The sequence below is a fragment of the Amblyomma americanum genome, chromosome 2 (genome assembly GCF_052857255.1).
Source record: "Amblyomma americanum isolate KBUSLIRL-KWMA chromosome 2, ASM5285725v1, whole genome shotgun sequence".
In the NCBI taxonomy this organism is placed as follows: domain Eukaryota; kingdom Metazoa; phylum Arthropoda; class Arachnida; order Ixodida; family Ixodidae; genus Amblyomma; species Amblyomma americanum.
Window position 1 is genome coordinate 111,717,169 of NC_135498.1, and position 27,247 is coordinate 111,744,415.

The following is a 27,247-nucleotide window of genomic DNA, read 5'->3' on the forward strand; positions in this document are numbered from 1 at the left end:
TAGTAGCCTGCAAGACTGTCGGCGTTGATGCATGATGAGGTTCTGGAGGACTGCTTTACGTTCGGTTTTTAGTATGCAGTAAAGCATCGCTTTGTACGTGTATAGCGGCCAAAACAATAAGCGGTGAGGGCTTGAGGTGGGTAGAGTGAACTTGCCATGTCTGTGAAGAGCAGGTCCGAGTAGTGGTAGACCATGAGGTTGGCAGACGACGCACTGGGCAGCACGAATGAAAAACAGGACGCGGTGGCCAGCGGCCAGGCGTAGTACAGCGGTGGCACACGGTCCATGTGAGCCTGCCAGGGGATTGGAATGATGAACATCATCGGTCCTACGCCTGGAGGTTCTTTTTAAAGACGTTGATATTGGCCAAGGCTAAATTATTTATTTTATTTGGAATACTGCTATTCCCATCAGAGGGGTTTAACAAGGTAGAAAATTACATCAACCAAGAGATGTTAAAGCGAGATCATTGAGAGTCGCACAAGAAAGAACTCATAGAAAAAACATTCAAGCCTTAAAGTTAAACAATATAAAAGATTAAATGTGCAAGTCTACAAAATATACAAGCCAAGAATATGCGCATACAGAAACCGAGAGAAAATGTTCAAGGTTCACGCTCCAAACAAAATCAGGAACGCATCAACAACGTTTCCTTGAATTATGTGACTATATAATTTATCCCCACTTTATGCCATGCGATGAGGGGCAGAATATCTTCATCCATTGTTGCTGGCATGGAAATAGAGCAATGTATGCGCAGAGCGGTTTTATGTAACATAGCAGTGTAAGACTGGCCTTCGGCTTTGGAACCCTCAGAGGCTGGCGCTTAACGAAGAAGACGACGAGAAGCGCTGAACGCTCCGTCGCTCGTGCGTGCTCTGGACTGACCGCTGCCTCTGATCCGTGCCTGGACTGTACCGCTGGTTGTTCGCGACGTAGTTCTTTGCAAGACGTTCCTTATTACAGCCGGACGAAAATACGATAAACTTTGAGGTGTCAAAATTCAGTTCCCTTTTGGTTATTTTAAACAAAGGACAAAAGACAAAATCTAGAAAGCAGCTTTAAGCGTGGGGTCCCACTCCGGCTGAGCGAATGCTCCATTTTAGGCTACGTTCGCGCGAGCGCTCTGCGAGTTTTCATGTTCAAACAGCACAATGTAAAGAGCATTCAAAAGCTTAATTTACAGTCTGTCAATCGATGCACACCGCTGTAGCTATCTGCATTATCAACTGCGCAGAGATAGTATTGCAGGAAACAATAGTCAGTAGTTTTGGTGCTATGACCTACTTCAGGGAACAATTCTGCAAAACAAAAACTACTTTAGGACAGTTTCGTTTAGCCTACGTGTACACTAGATGTTTATCTAGTACAATGTAGTCCCAGAATGTGCGTTTGTTGAATTGTGTTCAGCAACGCGTTGGCTCCGCCCACATTTTCGGTTTTTAAAATTTGGCGCCACAGGTTGCCTTGGCTCAGTCCACTTTTTGGACTTTTTTGGCTCTAATTAATTATATAACCACTGTATTGACATTTTTTTGCGCAGCATCCTCACACCGTCCTCTTTCGATTACAACCATTTGTTTCATCCAAATTTTGGTCATGAATATCTGCTATATATGGGGGTGCAAAGCATCAATATTTTTACCACTTGGGGTGAACAGCATACTGGTGCAGTGTGCGAAATTTTTTCAACATATCTTTATTAGTTTTAACTAATGAAGACAAGTTGACTTAACTTCGCACACTGCACCAGTATATTGGAGGTCTCAGGTGGTCGAAATTATTCCAGAGACCTCCACTACGGCACCTCTTCCTTCATTCACTCCCTTCTTTATCTCTTTCCTTACTGTGTGGTTCGGGTGTCCACCGAGATATGTGAGACAGTTAGTGCGTCATCTCCTTCCTTCAAAAACCAATTCTCTCCAAGTGGTAAAAAGTTTAATGCAGTGCACCCCAACACCCAGCTGATATTAATGACCAAAATAACCACATTCTGCTATATTTAATACGCCGGCGATCAAATACAATTCACCGAACGGAACTGTCGTAGATGAAGTAGTTTTTTCAGAATTGTTCTCTGAAGTAGGTCACATCAACAACACTACTGACTTTGTCATCTTCAGTAAAATCTTTTGTGCAGTTGATAATGCGGATAGAGTGTAGTTGTGTGCATAGATTGACAGAATGTACATTACGCTTCCGCATAATGTCTGCATTGACTTTTTGAACAAGAAAAACAGGGAGAACGATCGTGCGAACGTAGGCTGAAATGGAGCACTCCCTCAGCCGGAACAGAATCAAGTTTTAGCCTTAATCAAGTTTTAGAAATGCGCTGAAAAACGGACTGCATTTGGTTTGGTTCATGGTTTATGGGTGTTTAACGTCCCAAAGCGACTCAGTCTATGAGGGACGCCGTAGTGAAGGGCTCCAGAAATTTCGACCACCTGGCGTTCTTTAACGTACACTGACATCGCACAGTACACCGGCCTCTAGAATTTCGCCTCCATCGGAATGCGACCGCCGCGGCCGGAATCGAACCTGCGTCTTTCGGGTCAGCAGCCGAGCGCCGTAACCACTGATCCACCGCGGCGGCATGACGCCATTTCCTATATACTGAAAATACACCTAATGGCCCTGCTAAGCCCCCTTTACACTTTATGAAGTTTGATACTTGTGAACGGTCCCGACCACGTTGCCACAACCAAGGATTGCCAAAGAAAAGGTCTAAGCGCAAGTAGCATCGGACTATTTTACGAATCCCTGTGCTTCCAAGATGCAACTCTGTCATTATGCTGTTGGATGTAATGGAAATATGACAGTCCTATCGAAATTCTTCACATATATAAGCACACCAAGACACTTATACTCACAAACGCGTGCTCGGTACAGTCAAAGATGAGGTATTGTTTCCTGTCAATAAAAGACACTACCGCACTTTTCTAGCCGTTAAAAATTCATCAGCGATGTTCGCCACAATTGTACAAGCTGTTCCTATTCCATGTCAAGTTTAGCGGAGTACAATATGCGATCGTCCGCATAAAACGCAATTTTTTCATAATGTTCATCGACAGCCCTTTATGAAAATTAACAACAGGGCGCCCAACACGTAGCCCTGTAGATCGACCTAGAGAACTGGTGACATATTCGATGGTATTTCGCTAAAACCGCGGCGGCTGCGCTTTTATGGAGGAAAAACGCTAAGGTACCCGTGTGCTGTGCGATGTCAGTGCACGTTAAAGATCCCCAGGTGTTCGAAATTATTCCGGAGCCCTCCACTACGGCACCTCTCTTCCTTTCTTCTTTCACTCCCTCCTTTATCCCTTCCCTTAAAGCGCGGTTCAGGTGTCCAACGATATATGAGGCAGATACTGCGTCATTTCCTTTCTCCCCAAAACCAATTATTATTAATTATTATTAAAAACTACGTATTAAGAACGGGGCGTTAGGTATGATTCTATGAATTGGCAAAGTTCAATGTTCTTGACAGTAGCCCAAATTTTTATCATTAGTTTACAATGAAAAAAATAAACTCTTTCGCGAAGTGTGTGAAAACTACATCTATTTGGCATCGTTGGTTAACAGCTGAGGCAAAATTATGATGTGTTTCCATCAGCTGAATGATGATGGAGAAGGCAAATGTGCAGCCGCGTTGCCCAGGGCAAAGAATTCAGTAAGCTTGAAGGAAAATAGTTACATGCTTTTGCATTGTATGCTCAAGTAATCTACAACGTGTGTATGCTAAAGCCACTAGACGATGGTCAGAAATAACTTGTTGATCAACGTTCTTAAATATCAGATTTATTTTAGGCACTATGGAATAATTAGGCCAAGCACTGCCCGATAAGGAAGCTTTAGAAGGCTAGAAAGGCTAGTCACTCTGATGGAAATTGCGCAGAACGCTGTGCCCGAAAATCGGTCGACGGCTGCCCCGCAGAGCAGTGTGACATTCTGGCGCCTTCTCACTGACACGGGTACGTACTACTTACTGGTGCCTTGAAAAAAGTTTTCGAAACAGTTGACAAACTTATAACTCCTGGAACCTGGATTATCGGGCTGCTTGCGAAAGAAAACACAATCTTGAGGGTTTTTAGAAAGCAAAATTTGTAAAAAAAAATTTGGAGAGAACAAGTCGGGGAAGCATCCTGTTAGATTGGAATAAGATATAGACCACCCACTGCGAGGACCAGTCGACTCCACATGTGGTCGGATCGATGGTATCGGAACACACCGAATGCAGGGAGAGTGCAGACGATACCACGGAGGCAATCACCACACGCGGAAAGCTGCTTTCATTATTTCCTTCCCTGTCAGCACCATTGCGGAAGTATAGTTAGTAGTACAACGGAAGCCATATGATATGAAGCCCCCTAGAAAAAAGAGGGTAAGGCATTCAGAGAGGAAACGTGTAGCATCTGTTTTGTACTACAAGACACTCGAACCTCGTCGCGAGAAGAGGTACGCCTCCCGTCAAAAGTATACAGCCCGAGGGGTTTGCTTGCGAGGCCCGCAGCATGCCTCGTTATGGATCCTGAGCGACTATAGTCACTCGCAAGAGGGACGGCTTTTCCTCCTCAATCCTTCCAAGGTTTGAACTCCTTGATGCACTAGAGAGCCACGCTAAACAGCTTAGAAGCAAACCCCTTGGGCCGTATACGTTTGACGGGGGCTGTACAAAATGACGAAATTTGAGAGGAAAAGGCCAGACAGAATGGAGCGCGAGATGTAACACAGAGGCAAGGTGAAGCCCCTTTGAATCGACCACAATCGCGAGGTGGTCGCCGCTATGGAGAGAGAACACGCAGGGGAGTGATTGATGACGTATGTACAGAACAATGAATTTTGGTCAGATGTCTAGGGGAATCCACCAAGGTGGAGGGCATTTGTAATAGGGGAGTGAATACTCATTGGCATGCACCCGAGCGCATCCTTACTGCTCTTCTTGGTAGCAGTATGGCTGCTGCTCTTGGCTGGATGCCAATGGGTAATTACTCCCCTATTAAAACAATGTATTTTGATCACCGTACAATGATGTGCTCGATCATACGCTAAATTGTGCCCCCCCCCCCCCCCTCTGCACACAACCTTCCCTTGTTGTGATTAAACTTGTTTGTCAAGCAAGCTTGCAGCAGTACACCTGCTCCAGTTAGACGCATCATTTCGAACGATAAGTATATGCTTCATTGTTTGAGAACGTGAAGTGGCGTGCGTCTGGGTGCCGGTGTTGCACAGGGAGGCAACGTTCCTGTTGCCATGACATCATTAATCAATATTTCCCCCATACGCACAACGCATCTAATAGAACTCGTCAGATTTATTCAAAAACAACCCAGGAATACACGAGCTGCTGACACTGGCATTTTAATGCAAAAAAAAAAACGATCTGCAGTCAATGACGGCAGCACGACCTATTCTTCACGCGAATGCTTGGCCTTGGTAGATGACAACCGCCCTGCTGGTGAATGTCTGATTGAGGGACAGGGCATGAAATGAATGTTCAGCACGCGAACAGCCGTGGGACGGTCGCGTGCACTACGACCCGCATTTTGTGGAGAATGTTTTAGTTGGTGTTGGGCTCCTTCCCGACAGCCGCAAAGATAACGTAATCAGCTTGGGTACGATGCAGTTTGCTTGCCTTTAATAGACGGTACCGCGACAAATTGCCGTGGGAGCGGCCACATGCGATCTTCTATGGTTGCTTGTCTACGCGAGTGGGAAGTAGCCTCCCAGAATATTTTTGGTTATCTACGTCAAGGACAGATATGAGAAGATGGAATGTGCTTCGTCTGCCGCGCCATCGCAAAGAAACTTTAATTCTGTAGGCATGCCCCCAGAAGTGGGAAAGTGGTCGTAAAGTACACTTTCCGCTCTACGAAGACTTGGAGCCTAGGCTATCTCCTTAAGGACATAGAAGGTCGCCGGGGACTTCGACACGAAGGTTAGCGGAGAGCTGCTGGGCCTTTTGTACATAGAAAGTAAGAGTCGTACGCGGGCATGAGAATTTAGCGTCCTCACGCTTCGGCACTGCAGGACGGTATCCCCAGAACATTAATACCATTATCACCTTTCAGTGTCAAAAGTGCAGGCCGCGGTGGGGCCACTGAAAGAGAGAGAGAAAGAAAACAGAAAGGTCCCGGTTATACTGCCCCTACGTGTGTTATCTCACAACCTCAATAGCGTGGGATCACGCGTGGGATCACGTGCAAGTGTGAATGTTGTTTCTGCTTCACCCGAAAAATTTTCAAAATCTATGCCTCGTTGTAAACTCCAGCAGCACTAGCAAGCTGGGCTGTGCCAAAAAGGATAAAAATATGTGCCTTGTGCTTGCGCGATTATGGATAGGATCCATTTGTCGTGTGGCAAGCACTACAAAGGACGGGCCGACAGTTGCCTCAATGACAGGTTACGGTAACACAATAACAACTTCAGCGACTCTGTGGCCGGTCATCTGGCCATTAACTGCAGAGACTGCACGGAAAAAAGAATAAAAGGAAAAGAAGGAAGAAGCATGCTATCCTATATTTAGCCAGTGCGAGATCGTAGCAGAAAGTTCCAACAAAACGACAAGAGAAATAATTGAAGAAATTCACGAACACCAAGCTAGGTGCGTAAGCATTGCCTCGAAAGCACAGCCCGATAAAGAACTTCGTTTTCTAAAAGCCAATAAGATAAATTGCGCGCAATTGTTCATATGTCTCCATTGCCACGTGCGGGTTCTTGTCGTTCTTGTCATTTTTTGTGTTTTCTCTTGATATTCCTTGCCAAAAGAGATAAGCAGCGGCAAAGCCTCATTAAAATCAGTTGTAAGTCGGTGTCCTCTTTTCATTCGCAGTTTGGTGTATTATGCGCTGTTCCGACAATGTTAAACCAACTCGCTCAAGGTTCCACTTCATGTTAATTTCATTTCAGTACTTTCCCAGAAACAATTGCTTGCAGTGTCTCTACACATGAGGCTCTAATGATTCTATTGAAGCAAGGATGTAGTTTTGCACTGAGAAAATAAAGCTTTGGCCAATACAGAAATCAGAAAAATACGCACAGCAGTAAGAGCGATTCCGTAGTAACGTTTCCTAGCAGCCGCACTAGAATTATCTGCTTTCTGCACGAAGCACCTTGCGAGAGCATCCTCGTGGTCTGCCATCGTCGCCATCGTTCGTCCGAAATGGACACTCCGGCATACAAGATTTCTAGCCTGGCTACCATTTGCCCTATTTTAGATCAGGGGTTAACAACGTAGCTTCGCTGCCGGTGATACGCAGAGAACGAAGCAACTAAAGGTGGTGGGATGGGGGAAGGGATGATGGGCCGGAAGAGAAAGAGGGTGGTATGCTGTAGGACGAGACAGGAGAAGGCAACATCAACACTTGCTTATATCTCAGGCTAGAGAAAAATAAAGAAAAATACAAGAAAACAAAACGAGATATCACAGACACAATATAGAAAACAAAATTAAACGGGTTTTTTCATGAAATGATAAAAACCCTGCAAGCCACGTTAGTGTTCTTCCATTTTTTTATGCCTTTTTCACATACAAGCGATGATAGCGTGCGGACAAATGCACCGCCTTTCTACCGTGTGAAAAAAAATTGGATTGACTCTTGCGAATATATCGCTCCTCTTGCTTGTGTAGTGCTCTTAAAATATCCCTGTTTTGAATACCTATTTCTTTGCTTATGTTTATGAAGCCACAACGAAGATTCCCGATTGTAAGTCAGAGCTAGTATCGTCTCTTGCCTCTGCTTTTCTTTCTTTGGCGCGCAGTTTAAAATATCCAGATCGTTTGGTTTCATGGTTTATGGAGGTTTAACGTTTCAAAGCGACTCACGCTGTGAGGGACGCTGTGGTGAAGGGCTCGGGAAATTTCGGCCACCTGGGGTTCTTTAACGTGCACTGACATACCACACAGTACACGGGCATCTGGAGTTTCGCTTCCATCGAAATTCGACCACTGCGGCTGGGATCGAACCCGGGTCTTTCGGGTCAGCAGCCGAGCGCCATTACCACTGAGCTACCATAGCGGGACCAACTGCATGGTGCACTGCACCACATGCTAAGAAACATACCTATCACACTCACAAAAAAAATTAAAAATAATTACCGAAAGACTTCCTTAAACACTTCGAATTCATCAGTGTCTCAGCTAGTAGAAACACAACGCCAACATACAGAGCTTGCTATGTAAAACGGAGTCGGGCGGTCGTGCTACTGCCTTTAGTAACAACTTTATTTTTCGATGTATTCATTTCATTGTCCCGGGCACTACAGTCGAAGAGGCAAGGAGTGATATAAAATTGTTCAGTCGCTAGCTTCACTATGAAAGCCGAGACCAACTAATTAAGTGGTAAACTAATGAATAAGTAAAATATTCGTTCAAAAATATGGCGCTCGGAATCTACTTCAAGAATGCCAATAAACTACATAACAAAAAACTTTTGAATTTTTTTCACAGATCGAATTTATCTACGACATCGCGAATGCACGAGCACTTTCGCTTGAGACGCTCAGGGCATAGTTTACTAAGCGAACATGAAGAAGCCAATAACTTTCCAAAGCGTGACTGTAAGAGACGCACTATGAAATATTATTTCCGGCCTCTGCGCTATTCGATCACATCTTCTCGTAGCTTTGCGTTGCTCCGGACGACGCCAAGACAATGTTTGTAAACCGGTCACGCTGGTTTTGTGAGCAGAGTGGGAAAAAAGTCAACATTTAGGGGTTAGGAGGTTGTCTTGCGCCACAGCAGACGCCACCTTCGCAAGAAGCTAGCCTGCAACTTTGGCTTTGTTTATTTTTTTGGCTGTGAACTCAGTCGCATACAGAATCGACTGGGCACCAAGAACAATAGATTTCAAGCAGTTAGAGGAAGGTCGTTGATTCCGTCTCCGCGAGTGTCGCAACAGGTTCAGGCATGTAGAAATGTTTCATGCTCTCGAGGGACTTTTGGTCGTATAGGTTATAGAATATATTACGCAAGTGCTTTAAGCATTCAAAGTAGGCTGAAGGCAAGCTGAGCCCCTTTGGCAACGGTGTGAGCAAGTTGCGGCTTCGGTTACTGCACGGATTTATTGAGATGCGAATAGCTGGAGCTTATATTTAGAACGCTTTGCTAGGCTCCGCGCAGATCTATATCGAGCTAGGCATACGAAACGAACGCAGCAAACAATTTTAAGATAGAAGTCTCCGCGTTAACGTAAGCGTCAGTGGGGCTCCTCAAAATTTATGTTCCCGTTCGTGAGTTTTTCAGGCGTCAACGCTTCAAACGGCCTTAAATACGGTGAATTGTCTACTTAATGACTTCTTGCAGAGTGGAAGAGAAAATGATTGATACTCTCAAAGCTGTGTAAAATCGCATATTTTCTCTGCCTTCCGGGCACATTTCTTACAAATATACAACATTTGGCGCGTTTCCCTTCAACTAGGAACTAATTCTTGCTCAAGGGGTTAGAAAAAGTAAACTCCAACGCAGAGTGGAAATGAAGGTCGCCTTTTTCATCTGTGGCACTAGATGATAGTGGACAGGTTCATCACCACGTTGATCACTGCAGTCTTAAAACCAAATCGTGCGTACAGAAAGCCGTGAACGAAGATACCGTATGGGAATTTATACGGCGCATTGGCTCCACGAGGATTCTGAGACCAGTTTTTCAAGCCGCACAATTTGGCGTCAGTGTAGTGCGTCGTAGTTGGAAAGCAGAAATAACCGACATTCGGAGCTAAGATCGGCGCTTTGCGCTGTACGCTCTCTCTGGTCACGTGATCTATAGACGGGCGTGAGGGTCAGAGCAGGTAGGAAGGGGATGGAGACATGAGTGCGACAGATCAATCATTACCGCCTCACCATGCAGGGACGAATGAAGATATTTTCGCTTGAGCAGCAAAGCACCAGGTGAGGGTCACTGGTAATTCGCAGGTAATTCAAGCGTGATCCTATAGCTTTGTCGGAAGCGCTAGGTGCCACTTCCGTAGCACTGCCCATGAAGCGCCTGTTAGGAATCACCTCAACTGTCGGCACTCTGAAGTCATAGAGAGAGTGAGGGACAGTCCCCAGAGCTCTGCTGAGGCTTGGCTTGGAGCTACGAAGGAACGACGACTAGTAGCGACCTTTTCGCGAAACACCAAAGCTTGATCATCAACGAAGAGATTAAGCAGGCATGCGGGAACGCGTGGTAGCGGTTAGCTTGCGTTTCACGCAGCGTAGAGTTTTGTACCGTTAACTAGAGGTAAAACAGACGCTGCAGTCGCTCATGTATACCACGCGAATGGCGGGAAGTCTTAACCGCGTTCTCCGCCGGCCCGGCTCGCATTCCGACATAAGTGCCATATTGGCGGTAGAAATATAGCCTTTTCTCTAAGCAGATCAGTAAGAGGTGCCTTAGAGGGTTAGAAATGTTCAGAAACAAATGATTACTTGCAGGAGAGGGGTGAAATTAATGAGGACAACCGTATTAACGTGTATAAATTCAACATATGAATGGAGATTCGCTTCTTCACTTCGTAAAGCATTTTGAAACGAGCGCCAATATTTTACTTACTAAGCATAACAATATAGTATTAACATTGGTGAAAATATACGACGACCTTGTGTAGAGTTAGTTCTGACATTCGTGCCCCCCCCCCTCCACCCCCTCCCCCCTGTTGTATCTGTCTCTACGATTGAAGAGCTTCTCAAGAAGCTCGAGAAACAGTAGTGCCTCATTCTTCTCGGTGCTAAGCGGGAACAGTACCCCGATGGAAGCTGTCTAGACGGGCAATCCTTAAATATTTTCGCAGCTGAAGATGACTGACCACGACTGTAGGCGAGTTTTTGTGATGCGGAGGAAGCAAAAACAAATTTCAGCGAGTGGGGTTTGCTTTCCGGGTTCAAGAAGCCACGACAGATAGGGTGCATGGGAAACAGCGGCTCCGTTTCTACATCTACGTACAATACCAACAGTGCTTCATGAGCTCCGGCATACGGGCTGGACAGAGATATACGATCAAGTGAGCAGTGGCCTCCGCATCTTTGACGTAGAGGGGTTGTCAGGGGTGTTTAAAGAGTAATGGAGGGATTTGAAATAAAGTGGAAATAAAGTGGTCTGGACTGCTTACATGTACCCCAGTCCTGACCGAAAAGAGTAGACAGACGAGAACGGTGTCATGCATCCATGTTTTTTTATAATAAGGGAGTAGATTAGTCAATAACATCCATTTAAGAACTTACGTAAGGGCTACAAGTGGAAAGTATACCCATTCCACAGAAACTTCGTAGGTGAGGAAAAATTGCCCTGGTTCGGGGTTAAAACCTGGGACCGCCGCCTCAACGGGGCTTTCGCTCTACCATCTGATGTAACCGAGACGGCTAAATATGGTAAAGCGAGAGCTAACTGACCACCAACTCCAAGTAGGAACGGTGTTGGCCAGATGCTTAGGGGCATCCCCCTAAGTGGGGAAAATTTAAATAATGAGTAATTACTCTCTTATTACAAATCTTCTCCATCCTTGGGGCATATCCCTGCTCTTTTTCCGTTCATCTTTGTAGCGAGGACAGCGGTAAGGGCTGCAGGGGTGGCCAGCGTACCCTCTCGAGCAAGCGGTGCATACGCTCGTCCTCGACGTCTCCCGGCACCAGCTGAGCCTCGATGGCCGCGCCGGCAGCGACCAGCGCCTGGTAGGTGAAAGAGCTGCGGCCGGCACGGCTCCAGTCCAGCAGGGCGTCGGTCAGGCCGCACTTCTGCGCACAGCGGAAATGAGGCGACGCGTAAAATATGCATCAGAAACCGCGCTTGACAAATCAGAAACAGTTCATAACTAACCTTAATCAATTTTTCAGTTAACAGCTTCAGAGAACGTCGGTATTAAAACTGCATCTGAGGTGGCTAACTCCGGACCACTCGATAATTCCCGATAAGACTCTAGCAAGTGCACTCTTTACACCTATATCTTCCCATTCAAAATTTGCCGGTGGTGACGCCACTCCCACAGCTGTGTGATTACACTTCGACAACCAGACACCAAGTATAAGATGATGCTGTATATTCAAATACTTGTTTCTAGTTTCCCTTCACACTCCACCCTGCTTAGTTGGGTCTATCTGTTGTTCCTTGTCTACCTATGACGCTCGGTTTCTTTCTTGATGCTGCGTTTGAACGCTATATTTTATTTTTATTCCTTCTCATGCGTCTACTACCGCGGCGAAAGCATGTAACCAGCTTTATCACAATGTCGCATCTTTCGGAAAATACACGTCTTAAACAATGAACGATTTAGTTGACAGAATTGAAAGAATGCCGGGGTAGAGATGGATTCTGTGCGAATGTCGACTACCTGCAGTTTATTCATTTATTATAAAAGAAATTCACATGGTATTAAGGTGGAGTAGCTAATTACAGTAGATGAATAGAACAAATTGCAGCGGGTAGGAATACATTAAGGTACAAAAACTACGGCAGCTGCTCAGAATATACTGGTTACAAAGAATAACGATGAATAATGTTATTGCAGTGCAGCAAGTGGTAACACAGTGATAAATATGGTGACTAGTATTAGAACGTTAGCTAATATTTTCTTGAATATTTTTTGACCGTTTATGGCAGCATTTGAAGATGAATTTTTTTTATGGTCGTTAAAAATTCGAGGAACAAAATAATTGGCGGAAGGGCTTGGTGTTACATTAAGATCTGCCGACCATGTGAGTGCGAGCTAGACGCAATGACATGCATTTCAAGAGCAAAATAAACGCGCTGTTCAGGAAAGGATGATGAAATTGTCAATAGTTCTTAGGCGAGAGAAAGTAGGACGAGATGCAAGCGATGGCAGTTAGAACTACAGTTCATTTTTTAATTACCTGCAATTGTGCTGTATTTAGAAAGAAAGAACCGTAAGGGTTTGGTTTGAACAATTTCTATATATTGCAATAATTACTCGTGAGCAAGATCGCAAATCTCTTAAGTGTACTCAAGTTTCGACCGAATGAGTGATATACATTATAGTGGTTCAAGAGAAGACGGGACAGAATGAATCTTACTCAGATATCACAGCGTTTTGTTAGCGCAATTAGTTACAGAGCCAACATGCATGTTCCAAGCGAGGTTATTGGTAATGTAAACTGCAAGGTATTAATGTGAGACCAGATGATCTAACGGAAAGTTGGTTAGGTAATCAATACTTAGTTGGTCAGTTCTTCTTGAAACACACATGAATTTACGCTTGTTATATTTGGTTCCATTCACAATAAGTCACGCCATCAAGAAATAGCATTATGATTATTTTGGAGGAATGCTATGTCGGAACTCCACGCTATTTCTCGAAAAAATACGCAGCCGTACGCAAAAATATCAATGTTGAAGAAAACGCAAGGAGGAAAATTGTTGATATAATGATATTGTTACGTAATACGTAATAATATAACGCATAACAATATAAATAAAGTAAAACAGGTCAAGCAGAAGACCTTGTGGTACACCTCAGTGGAGTTGACTTTGACGTGGATCAGTGCTGTTCGTCGCAGCTAATTGTGTGGGATTAAACCAGAAATATTCAACCTCCACGCAGGAAGACAGGGTCAAGGTTCAGGCGATTTAATTTTTTCATTAGTAGCTTGTGACAAATTTTGTAAAAGGCTTTTGAATAAGCTAAACGGAACACCTAAACGGAATAACCTAAACGGAATACATGCAGTTAGGTGTATGAATGAGGGATGTTAGTTGTGTCTCGCGAGGGCATATATAACTTCTTATAACTCCATGTTTTCATAGTGAAAAAAAAAAGAATTTGATTCATGATTGCAAACTGGGAAAGAGGGATGCCTTCGAGTACTTTTCAAGGCATACTAGCTAATGAAATGGATCAGCACCTGAGTAGACTATATGCTACGTGGTTTATTTAGTAGAAGTTATGTGGTTTATGGAGTGGAATCACATTCCCGACACTGCTATTTGACAGCGCGTTGAAATATTAATGTACTATGACCAATTTTGATTCGAGATCCTTCGAAACGTGAGAACCGCTGTCCGGCTCGAACCCGCGACCTTGTTCCCATTCTCAGAGCGCCATAGCCACTGCTTCTGGTGATAAAGTCACCACGCTTTCTGCCGCCGTTTGCTTTATCTGTCAGAAACGTTATGCGAAAGCGCAGTCGTGCACTGTGGGCCTTTGCCTGGTCAAACAACTTGCCGCGATGTTTGCATAGGGATTGTATGAACGTGCTTGTGCTGTAAGCAAATGCCGCTAATCGAGCAAATACGGCGCTGTTGCATAGCAAACACAATTATTTGCCGTTAGTGGGCGCTGTGGAAGGAAGATGTCCGGCGAGGACGTGCTGAGACGCCCATGGTTTTTAAACTCTTAATAGTAAGAGACCTGAGAATTAAATTGAAGGTGAAAATTGGGCTTTTTGGTGCTGAGTAACTAGCGTGTGCCCTGTCTATTTCGTATTTCGTTTTGCGTTTTTTTTTCGTGCTTACTATGTCACAACGGGTCGCTATGAATTCAGCTCTAAATTTAGCTGTAGCCTAGCAAAAACACATTTTAGGGAACGTAGGACTGAAAACCTCAATTAAAGTAGAGGCAGTTTCAGCCACTGTGATTGCTTTGATTTGGGCTCTTGAAGAGAAGTTTGTTTAAAAAGCACTTTCGACCACCGCTTACTTTCCCTGTGCTCAATACTCTTGGCCCCATGCCTACACAGTGCTGGTAAGTCACTTGACGATAGCAGGAAAAAAGGCATATTACAAGGGCAATTTTGAAGCTGCTTTTCTTACTTTGAATGGTCAAGAACGTTTCGTAAGCGCTCCTTCAGGGGCAGCACATGAACACTGCTGTGATGTAGTATAAGATAATGAGAGGAACACTAGGCGTGAAAATGTTCTCGTTGTATGTTTTTGCAAAAGATTAGAAAAATGAACAAGGAATAACATTATTGCGATATTTTACGCAGAAACGGCATAATAAAAGTCTGACCATGATACAAGCGCTGAGCAAACAAGGATTTTTTGAGCATATGACTACGCAGTACGAAGGAAGGAAGCTTTGTGTAGCAAGGACTTGAGATTAAGCTTGATGTGCAGATCATAGATTTAATTAGGAGGCTATTAGTAGTGTCAAGTATGTATTAAAAGTCGACGTAGCACCCAGAGGTTTCGAAGCCAATGCTAAAATTAACCGCGGTGAAGGCTTAATAATGACGAGGTGTAAGCTAGAAAGGTTGCATTACAACTCGCTTTTATTCAGCAATAGCCAGCGCGCTAAACATCTTAGGTATCGCTTATATCTTACACAACATGACGAAATTATGAATTTAGAAGCAAGATTTAGAAACGACCGAAGAGGCTTCCTAGCGAACGCTGAAATTTGGTGCTTTGACTGTGAAAGAATGAATCTTTAGAAAAGCTAGTAAGACAACATAGCAACTCACTTTCCTTTTCAGCCGCTCTAGTCAGATACGACTCAAGAACGAAGTGGCAAATTCCCCTCGAAGAGGCCTTTCAGCCAACAGCCCCGATTGGTTCTTATATCGTCGCGGTTAATCCCCTTGGCACCTGGCAGCATGACTTTGTAGGGTGTAGGCAGATCCTACTGGATTAACCACGGATTAAAGAATTAAACACCACCACATAGCAATCTGTCGACGCCAATGGCTAGACGGTCTCTTTTGAGGGGAATTTGCTACTTAGTTTTTGGTTAGTATCCGACTACAGTGTGCTAAACTGATTTGACATGATCCATTTCTAATAGCAACATAAAAATATTCAGAATAGCGTTTACATACTGGTGCATTTAGTTCTTTGAGATAAAAAATTCCCACAACTTAGATTAAAAGAACTAGATAAATAATAATTGGTTTTTGGGGGAAGGAAATGGCGCAGTATCTGTCTCATATATCGTTGGACACCTGAACCGCGCCGTAAGGGAAGGGATAAAGGAGGGAGTGAAAGAAGAAAGGAAGAGAGAGGTGCCGTAGTGGAGGGCTCCGGAATAATTTCGACCACCTGGGGATCTTTAACGTGCACTGACATCGCACAGCACACGGGCGCCTTAGCGTTTTTCCTCCATAAAAACGCCGCCGCCGCGGTCGGGTTCGAACCCGGGAACTCCGGATCAGTAGTCGAGCGCCCTAACCACTGAGCCACTGCGGCGTGCAAAGAACTAGATAAAAAACAATTTTAGTCGTAGCACGGAAACAAGCTTGTAGGGCCCGCACCCTTTCGCTTCTGCTGAGCATAGATAGCCACATGCTATTCTTAGTAGAAGGGCTAGGTGGCCTTGTCACCAACGCGCGAAAACGCCTATGACATTTTCTAGATCCCATTGTCCTCGGTCGACAGCTGATCCATCAATGATGCCAATCTCAAAGGAGGACGTAAAATGTGTTTACCCCTGTCATAGCGAAGTTTCTTTCGTTTTTTTTGCCCATTCTAACATATAACAAAAAGTGGCTGTCCAGTTTGGAAAGTGTTTACAACATAGTAATGGCCGTTGGTGAGGTATGCGTCCGATTCATGACAAGTGCAAGGAGTTAGAGTTCCATAAACGAACGTAGCGGTGTTCGTAGTATCTATAATTTGGTGGGGTTTTAAACTAGACTAAGACATAATAATAATAATAATTGGTTTCTGGGGGAAGGAAATGGCGCAGTTCTGTCTCATATATCTTTGGACACCTGAACCGCGCCGTAAGGGAAGGGATAAAGGAGGGAGTAAGACAGTGTCACTGAAATGCTCGCAGAGGGCAGCGTAATTCGCTGGACTTATCAGGATGATGTTCAGCTCTCTTGCGACACTACTTGTAAATGAATGTTTGCGGCTCTTAAAAGACGTCATGAACTAGGATACTGTATGTTGGCAACCGTTTTCAGTTCTGCCGTCGAAAAAATCTTGTCTTCTTGTCTCCTTGCATACTACGAGCGGCAACCTCGATGCCTAAAGACATCCCTTCAACACACCCAATTCCACCCCCCAACACATCTAGATTCAATTTTCAATTGCAGTGCCTAAGCCTTCGTTAGATCGCGTACTAGCGTCACCGCCATGGGTTCGCTTTCGCACTTATCGCGTAAAAAGCACTACCCTGGCGGCAAACGCGATGGCGTTCCCCGAGGCCAGCACCAGGCCCAGGCCCCAGGGCACGTGGGGCAGGACTGACTTCCAGTGGAGGGCGCGGTCCTTGCTGGTCATCTCCAGGGCCTGCACCGGCATGAAGGCGAGCAGGAGGAATACGAGCACCGTGGGGCTTGCGTCGGTCACGTCTCTGCAGAGATTGAAAACAGTAACGGCCATTAGGCCGCAGCGGTGGCTGAGTGGTTACGGCGCTTGGCTGCTGGCCCGAAAGACGCGGGTTCGATCCCAGCCGTGGCGGTCTCATTTCGATGGAGGCGAAACTCTAAGGCGGTCGTGTGCTGTGCGATGTTAAAGAACCCCAGGTTAAAAGTTAAAGAAGCACACGTTAAAGATGTTAAAGAAACGCACGTTACAGAACCCCAGGTGGTCAAAATTTCTGGAGCCCTCCACTACGGCGTCCCTCATAGCCTCAGTCGCATTTGGACGTTAAACCCTCGTAAACCAACCATAAAACAGCCATTTCAGGCGTCCGCCGTTGGTATCCTCATCAGGAACAGTCCTGACATGACGACCTGCCGAGGAAGGTGACGCAGTCCTCTTACCTCCCAAGACTAGGTATTTATGGTAAAGAGCGTGCTAGGAGGGAAACGGTTAGAGAATCGGGTCTCTTTGTGGGGTTTGTTCTCTTACTATACTTTGCTGTAAGTGCATTTTAGCATGCTTGAGGCTCCGCAAATGTAGCCTTGGATGTACTGTTCGGCCTCTGCGAACGAAAACAGTGTCCGCTATGCAGAAGTGTTGCGAGGTTCTCGCACTAAGTCAGATACTTTATCACATTGGTGCGAGTTGTCTAAAGGTACGGCGCTTGCTAGTGCGTTTGCAGTCATAGCGGGTGAAAATGGAGCGAGAGAAGAAATTGAACACGCCAGTAACGAGCCTGAACCTGAACACGCAGCGAAACAAGGATATTGCGCACTTTTCTTCGATAGATCCATCTCGCCACGATTGTTACCAGTGCCGCAGAGGATACCAATAATTGGAGTTCTTGGTGAATGTCGAAACGAAAATATGCTTCGATACACGTACTTCAAGAAGCGACGGTTGGTATACGACCCTTATAATGTTGCGTATGCTTATTTCGCGAATTTCTTATGGAAACATCTTTGTACACTTGTGCAACACCAACTGTGTCCGTAACAACGCCGACAGACAAAATTGTCCGTGATAAACCATAGTCTGCCTATGCCCTGTCACCTGCCTCAATGTTGCGTCAAGCTGAAAATAAAAGCTGTGAGCCGGTGTGAACTACAAGCATACCCAGTGTGCTTAGTGATATAAGTCAGTGATACCACAGTGTGTGGGTCAACTGATGTTTAAGCTCCCTATTTCGCCCGCATAGAGCGTAAAGTCGGCTCCAGATAGTCTCGTAACTGGGGCATATTCTTCGCACTTGCGCGGAAAGAAAGGTGCGTGTTAGTTACTGGTTATATGCTACTCTGGAAGTGATGAATCTCTTCCGTAAGGCAGTGGGGAAGATTAGCGTGGCGCTTATGGTAACCGCACCATGGCGGCATATCGAATGGAGGGCACAAGCATCTTCCATAACATAAGTTAGAATGTTGAATACAAACGCCTTTGCATCTTCCATAACATAAGTTAGAATGTTGAATACAAACACCTTTCAGAAAAAAATGGCATTATTCAGTAAATAGATAACCTCAAAGTAGAATCTAAGTCGCAGTATGAAGAAAAAGAGTGCATGGGTTTGCCGCTCAAGGAAACCGACACTACAACCTGCGAGTAAAATAGCCGAGCCAAAAAATAAAAAGGTTAGAGGAAAAGATGCGAAGAACACATGCGCGCTGGTAGGAACCGTGTGCACCGAAGTGACGACGAAAACAGTGTGGAAGCCAGCGAGCTTCCATAAGGTCGACTGCGTTCTTTTTGTTCTTAGAAACATGCGCAAAAGCATTAGGTTAATGCCTAAACTACGCTTCTTTCCTCTAAAATAAAAGATAGTGAATAATTAATATTATTTTTGATGACACTTCAAACACAGCCATTTCTCTCAACATGCAAGAATGCTTTCCTGGAAAACTGGCCGCTTGCTTCGTTGTGGCTTCTAGAGGCGTCTGGATTTGTTCTCAAACAGAACTTCAGGGGAGAGTACAAGTTGACTGAAGCCATCAAAAGACGCTGATTTGCGTGATAAGACGCCTGCATGGAGTGCTATCTTCCGTCGTTGTTGGCCGGAAAATGATCTGTCTACTATCCGGAGCGGATGTTAACGCACCCTTCCACGCTGAGGAAGGACGTCCATCCAGGAAAGAACGTGGGCTCCCGGGTGAAGAGGACAAGTACGAAGATCGCGAAGAAGAACATCATGATGGCTTCCCAGGGCCTGGTTTAGGAAGGCAAATAAAGGAAGTTATACGAAGAGCCACATTTTTTGTTGGTAGGCATCCAAGGTTCTTTTTGTTTTCCGTCAATTGAGTGAGTTGTGCTCTAGGTACCAGTGCCACTGAATCATAGAATCCTTACTCTGAACCGATTTTAAGCCCTGGTTTTAGGAGGCTCGGTATGTACTGGAAGACTAAATTTTTTGCCGATAACCGATCGCATAAAAAGTTTTAAGAAATCCTGCGCCTTCAAGTGTTTAGTCCAGGTGCCCACGACATATACCTTATGCTGTGAGTCTGAATGCTCATCTCATTTCTCCAGCCAGCCTATACATGCAGTTCTGTGCAGCCAGTATTATTTGTTAATATTTTAAGGTAAATGTTGCCGAAAGATATAATTCGAAGTAGAGCAAAGAAAGGATGGTTCGGCACATGGGTGATCCAAAACTTTACTCTTGTGGCAAATAGGCCTTTTTTATTCTACATATTTTTTATTCTCCCGTAGACCACTCGGGACAAAAATATGCTGGAGCTCATGTGTCGTCCCAGTATGCGTCAGTTGAGCGTTTCGGTGGTTTTAGGGACACCTGCTGTCATTTACTGTGCAAATTTTCTAGCTCTTTAATAGTCGCGCAGACTTCCTCTTTTGTCAGAGTTTTTTTAATGCGAAAGCATTATATGGCTTGTAAGCGCAAGAAATTGGGCAAGTTGGTTTTCTATTGAAGTGAATTTAGCGCAAAAACGGGACACGAGAAGGAAGAGCAGACCCGCCGCGGTGGCTCAGTGGTTATGGCGCTCGGCTAATAATAATTGTTTTTTCATTTACTTATTTGTTTACAGAATACCTGCATCGCCTCGAAGGCATTATGGCAGGGGGGACAGATACAAACAACGTGTTCTTTTCGCAGAAAAAGCAGCAAGAACATTAAGTGAACTTGAAATCAAAGTAAAACAAAACAATCAGTGAACACTATTAAAGGTAACAGAAAGGTAAGTCAGCAGTAGATTCTCAGGAATACAGACGAAAATAAAAATCGCGATCATCAAACACTGAAACACACTCTTCCTGCAACAAGTTCCAGTCCTTTACAGTTTATGGAAAGAATGATTTAGAAAAAACTGTTTGTATTAGAATTGTATTCGCGCACTTTCTTGGAGTGGTCGTGCCGAGTCGAGACGTAAGTTGGCTCCAAAAGGTATTTACGGCTGTCAATTCCTGTTTGATTATAAAAGATGCGGTGGAAGAATTTAAGTCGTAAATTTCTTCTTCTGATGTTTAACGGTTCCCAGCACAGCAATGATCTAATCTCAGTGATATACTTTGGAAGGGGTTATAATTATTGGATACGAAGCATGCAGCCTGATTTTGGGAAAGGAAATGGCGCAGTATCTATCTCATTTATCGTTAGATACCTGAACCACACCGTAAGGTAAGGGATAAAGGAGGGAGTGAAAGAAGAAAAGCGCTCGGCTACTGATCCGGAGTTCCCGCGTTCGCACCCGACCGCGGCGGCTGCGTGTTTATGCAGGCGTAACGCTAAGGCGCCCGTGTACTTTGCGATGTCAGTGCACGTTAAAGATCTCCAGGTTGTCCAAAATATTCCGGAGCCCTCCACTATGGCACCTCTTTCTTCTTTCAGTCCTTCCTTTCTCCCTTCACTTACGGCGTGGTTCAGGTGTCCAACGATATATGAGACAGATACTGCGCCATTTTCTTTCCCGAAAACCAATAATTATTATTAGAAGGAAGAGCAGACAACACTTGCGCAACTAACAACGGAAGCTTTATTGCAGACAAGGCAATAAATAAATAGAATGTGCTACCATACACAAAACACACAGAAGAAAATATCAGCCAGCGGAGGTGATCGGTCGATAGTTGTTAGTAACGCTCGTGTTGTCTGGTGTTCCTTCCCGTGTCCCGCTTTCGCGCTAAATTCACTTTATTATGGGGCTCATCAATCAGAAAATCCGACGTTTTGTCCTCGAGAAATGGGCAAAAGCACCACAGCGGTGGCCTAGTCGTTTTAACAACCGCCTCGCACGTGGGGTTGCGGGGTTCGATCCTCAGTACCGCCGGGTACCCACCGCTGATAGAATGGGTTCAAGCTTTCCCCTGCCTGGTGATCGGATTCTTTAGGGTTGAAATGCTTGGGAAATGTGTATTTCACCCCACCTTGAGTAGAAGAAAAAACCTTGTGATAAGGCGCTGTTTGGTCGCATCTGATCTTGCGCCATAAAAATTCATCATCACTCATTTTGAAATTGACAAAACCCATGTGCCTGATGACGTCAACGGCAGTGCCTACACCATAAGGAAAAATTAAAAATAACATTTGCTTCCAAAGTGGGTGTCCAACTCGGGCAGGCGCGAACAGATCATCTTTGCTGGCCATTTCTTTAGGCCATCACCGCAGCACAACCACCCGCGTGCATGCTTTCACATTCAGAGCACATAAAGAGTCTGAAGTGCTCTCTGTTGTGTACTCTGTTGGCATAAAACAATTTATTCCTTCAGTTTCAACTCCACTGTACCGGGTGTCCAATTCCACGTGATAGCTGGGGCTTCGTTTCTCTTCAGCCAGTTACAAAGGAGAACCAAACTTATGGGACCGTAATAGCACCGTTCCATTGCCCAGGTCCTGCCTCCGCGTCACACGTGCTATTGCAGTGCCACTGTAGTTTCAGAGAGTGCGAATAATGGCTTGAACTTCAATCCATTTCGATTTCATAAGCTCTTTTGGGCATAGAAGAGAACTCTGCACATATCCAAATAGATTTAAAAATTTTGGGCAGGATTTTAATATAGAGAACGCTCAAGGCAGACGAAATGACTGCGATCTATTATCCAAAGGTTGTTACTGCGAAAATAGGCGTACCTAACACCTAAAGAACGTGACAAATGACATTTACCTACTCAGGTCAAAAATAGAAGTGTGCAAACAAACAGAGCTGGTTCCTACAAAGTTTGTTGACACAAGAATGCAGGATAGCGGTGCAGTACCGCACGAGGGATTCGTCGTTTTTCAAGGAACTCGCTTCAGAATTGAGAAGGAATTGAACTCATGCTTTATTCAGGGCAGGTGTGCTTGCATTACGATAATTACGTTGCAGCCCATGTTGTAGAAAATAAAAAAGATTTTTTTTCTTGAAGTACACAAACAGAAACAACGCACTTCGTGATATGCTCGCTTTTGGCTCAGCGGTAGAAAACAGAAAAACTTGTAGGCAAATTCTGCGAGCCACTAAAAGGTATTGCGCCGAAACCATCTATTGAAAAACCCTCAAGGGACCTAATTTTGTTCCACGATTGACGATTAGAGAGCGCAGCGCCTAGTTAACTGTGTAAGTTATCTGAGCTCGCATACATAATCATGTTGCCCTAGGCGCGGGTGCAGTGTTAAATACACGGTCATCAGAGCAGCTTTTCGTGACTGTACTTTTTGACTGAAAAAAAGCGAGGAAACAGACAGCAAAACACAGATATAAACATTAGTAGTAAGCAAATTTAACGCACTTGAACAGCGAACACCCCCAAAGTATGTGTAGTTTTGGTTTTTGTTTTTCTGTATGGAGAATAAAAAGTACACGTGCCATTCCATACATGATAGGCAGCTTGCTTCTGAGAAACCCTCTGAGCCTAAGCTAGCGTTTTAATTATGTACCTGCACGTGTCGTACTGATTGAGTCGTGCACTGTCCTATACCTTGCACCTGCACATGGAATCTCAGTGCATGAAGGAAAGAAGAATGCAATAATTACAATGCTTCTTTTATCGAGCTCAGGCGTCAAACGATTAGTAATTAGTAATAGACGGCACTGCCGTTTCTACTGAGCACATTAGGAAAGCTTATCGAGCCTTAACGGGGACGGCCCCGTCGCTCTTTATACAAACTGCTACAGAATCTTAAGCCTAACGGCAAAACGAAAGGCGCGAACTTAAAATCGAAGCACTTTTCTGCTAGCACCGTGCCATGTTTAGCACTAATTGCGCCGGAAGAACTTATCCTGCTGACACATAGAGGCGTTTAATGTGAAACGGGGACAATCAAAAGATAAAAAAAAGTCCTCAAGAGTGGGCTCCTACTTGTCCGAGAGTCCTAGGGCCTGGGTCTCACGGAGAGCTCTGTCCACTAGCCATGATTGGCCAGCTGGTTGAGTAGCTCGCAGGGCGGCCTTCAATGAGGCGGGGAATATGTTGGGTATGGGGGGGGGGGGGGGGTGCCAGAGGTTGGGCATTCCCACAGGTAGTGTATGAGGGTGGCCTTGACTGCGCTCCATTTTGAGCACAGTGGGAGGGTCAAGGTAGGGTGAAACCGACGACGGAGGAGGCACGGTGAGATGCAGCAGTTTGTCTACAGCTGATGTTAGACTGCTGGTGGAGTAATGTGCGGCGCTGGTAAAGGACGACTGTGGTTTGGGTCGCGCATATGTAGAAGAGCTGACTGAAGCTCGCGCGTTAGGTTTCGAGTTACATTTATCAGTCTGAAACGTCGCACTATTTTTTATTAATGCGCGTGTTTGGTGACTGTATGCGATGATAGACTATGAAGGATGCTGTTGGTGCCGCTGAGAAGCTGGACATGATCATTACCAAAATCAAGTTTTGAAGAATAAAATAAGAGAGTTGCTAATAAAGGTAGAAAGGCACATTTTAAACCTGCATGAGGGAAGAGGTTTTATTCCTACGGCCTGATTCATGTCGCGAAAGGTTCGGAAATTTTCTTGACCTCCAGTGCATTAGAGAGCGATAATTTAGACCTCGATTATTTTACACTTAATAACTCTTTAACGTGAGAAAAGTTATCCACCTTATGCATGGATGAATGCTTGAAGACATGTATCTTAACATAAAACAAAATATTTTAATTTCGTCTCACCAGATTTCATTGAATGAGCGTGAGCAAAATTCATGAAAATGAATAAAGTCATGTTTCATGCTGATGTTGTTTCACTAATAAAAACGAGCCAGCGTAGATAGCATGTTGTCTATTTCACATTTTTTTATTTCCCGTTCGTGACGCTTGCAAAATATCTTGTTTCACTAAGGTGGCCCGTGTAAAAAATGGGATCTTCGACGGCTCGAGAGGTGTGCACATGTTTTTGTGCGAAAGCATTTTTAAAAATTATTTGGCATGTCTTTAATACACAAACGCCAGATTTACACTATGAAGCACACCGCAATGAATCACCCCTCTAGCACTAGTTCCAATAAGCAACAACGCTATATGGGCTTCTGGAAGCCAAACAGGATTTGTAATGTAGTAGAGTATTGATAAGAAGATTGGAATCTTGATCCACGTTGCAGCATTCCTCGTTACAACGATGGTTAATTAATCCCGAAGAATTATTGGCGCCTGAAAAAAAATTTCGAGCGATCCCACGCAAAGATAAAGGCACACCCGCGACAAAAAAAAAGGGCAAAACCCGGAACGGCTCATTTTACCTGCACTCAGCCGTATCTCTGTTGAGTACAGGATTTGTATCTGTTTGTTTTTTTTTTCGTTTCTCTTATCTGTTTTGGTGGATCTTAGCTACGACGGTACTGGCGCTGCGGAAAATTCGGCTATAACAATCAGGAACGAAGAAGCAAGATGCCGAATCGAGACGCTTTGAAACATTTCATGCTGTTATTCGAAGGCGGAAACTCCCACAATGTATCATATTGAAAGAAAATGAACAAACAAAAAAAAGTGCGAAGGGAAATTTACTGACATCCAACAATGCGGACCCGAAGAGCATGGCGTTCAGTGGATCGCCCAAAAAGTTCTTCGATCTGATTGAAAATGAAAACTTGGAACTCAGAAAGTTTTAATTACCATCATCAAAATTCACTCGAAGGAAAGAAATTTCTTCATACCATTAAGACTTTCCAGTTAACTGCTCATATTGGTTAAAAGTAAAACTATGCCTAAGTGAGACATAAAGGCATACTTAGCAGCAAGAAACGACAGTAAACAAGTGTGCACGTTCTCTTTGGAACATATGTACTGGAAAAAAAATGCATAAAAGTTATATGAGATAGCAAAGCAGTTAATACCAATAAAGATTAAACGAAACATTTCGCTGTAGGATGCCCAAACTAGCAATAAAATTCCATGTGTCTCATGACTAATACAAGTCATTAACTTAGAAGGCGCCGGAAATTCGGACTAAGGAACGGCACATTTGCATCGTAGACGACGGCACTTAGGGGTATGAAAATCGATCTAAACAGCGCCCGAAATAAGCCTGCGATGCGCGCGAGGACACCCGTTAAGGGACGTTGTACAGGCGCATGACTGCGGGGTCCCACTCACGACATCCAGGACTCGTTCCTGTACTGCACTTTGAGGGTTGCCTTCAGCTCACGGCGCTGACGCATGGTGTCCGGGGAGTAGATGCGCCTGGGTGAGAACCGGAAATCGTGTATGGCATGAGAGACAATGCTCATTCATTATCATAAACAGTCAGTGCTTTGCACTCCCAGATGTCATTACTTCACTCGGATGCTCGTTAGCTCATACACTGGCTGAATGACTCACTTGCCGATCGATCGATCGATCGACCGACTGACCGACCGACCTCGCTCGCTCGCTCGCTCGCTCGCTCACTCGCTCACTCACTCACTCACTCACTCACTCACTCACTCACTCACTCACTCACTCACTCACTCACTCACTCACTCACTCACTCACTCACTCACTCACTCACTCACTCACTCACTCACTCACTCACTCACTCACTCACTCACTCACTCACTCACTCACTCACTCACTCACTCACTCACTCACTCACTCACTCACTCACTCACTCACTCACTCAAAGTCTTCAAAGGTCTATCTACTCAGCATTTTGTTACGGGGGCAGAGACCTCGTCAGGCAACCATGCCTTTAGTATGTGCCGCCTGCAGGATGATGTGATTTTCCTGCAAATAAAAACTGACTGACTGACTGGATGACTGAGAACAGAAAACTAGCAATTTTTGTGTCCTTTCCGTCTCCTAACCCATTTCTTTTACATGGAAGCGATACATCTTTGACAGGCAAACAACGGAAAAAAAGCTGGCTCTCAGGTTAAACTTCGTTCTGTTCTTCCCTCCGAGTGGGCACTGACTGCTCACAGGTGGCGCAGGTAGACGAAGTGGACATAGGCCACGTTCATTGCCAGCAGCGCCACCACGCAGGGACCGTTGGCTGCCAGCCAGAACAGCGGAGAAGGCGTGCTCTTCTCCTCCAGGTGGCTGCGGAAAGGCGTTTGCCCTTAGCACTTCTAAGCGGAAGATTCGCATGAGATTAGAATGTGACAGTTAGTGCTGTTAAGCCTCTTCGATGACACAATAGCCACGCCATCAGAAACACCGGATTTGTTCTTGGTTTATGGGGTTTTAATGTTCCAAAGCGACACAGGCTGTGAGGGACGCGGTAGTGAAGGGCGCCGGATATTTCCACCGGAATGGGGCAGTATTGAGTATGGGAGAACAAGAATTTCGGACGAGGATGGGCGGCGGCTTTCAACGTACTGTAGTCCCGTGATGCTAGAGGTAATTACAGATCTCGATTTTTTGACATACAAGGGGCATTTTTTATCGTTTACAAATTATAATTTTCAGAACTGTGAGAGATGCGTCAGCACGGTCTGTGCGGGTGGATTTTCCAGTATAATCTCATATTGTACTCATTTACAATTTTAAAAAAATGCGCCACTTATCATAAGGCGGCGCAGTGCGTAGGCAACTGGGAGAGAGTGCACTTACAAGGGCTGTGGCAAGGGTGTGGTAGTGTTAGCGCTGTTCTGTTCCATAGGAGGCGAAGGATGGTAATTATTTTTAATACCGA

The 27,247-nt window shown here is 44.8% G+C and overlaps 1 protein-coding gene across 1 annotated transcript in view; it reads right to left on the reverse strand.

The window, feature by feature from the left end:
* Nucleotides 1-27,247, reverse strand: part of LOC144119995 (Na(+)/citrate cotransporter-like) — a 28,815-nt gene that overhangs the window by 525 nt on the left and 1,043 nt on the right. Inside the window, exons 2-7 of the mRNA XM_077652483.1 lie at nucleotides 26,533-26,652; nucleotides 25,729-25,815; nucleotides 19,324-19,431; nucleotides 17,040-17,220; nucleotides 11,555-11,707; nucleotides 156-293 (exon numbers count right to left, since the gene is read on the reverse strand). Coding sequence (XP_077508609.1) covers nucleotides 156-293; nucleotides 11,555-11,707; nucleotides 17,040-17,220; nucleotides 19,324-19,431; nucleotides 25,729-25,815; nucleotides 26,533-26,652 — 787 coding nt within the window. The remainder of the gene's footprint in view (nucleotides 1-155; nucleotides 294-11,554; nucleotides 11,708-17,039; nucleotides 17,221-19,323; nucleotides 19,432-25,728; nucleotides 25,816-26,532; nucleotides 26,653-27,247) is intronic.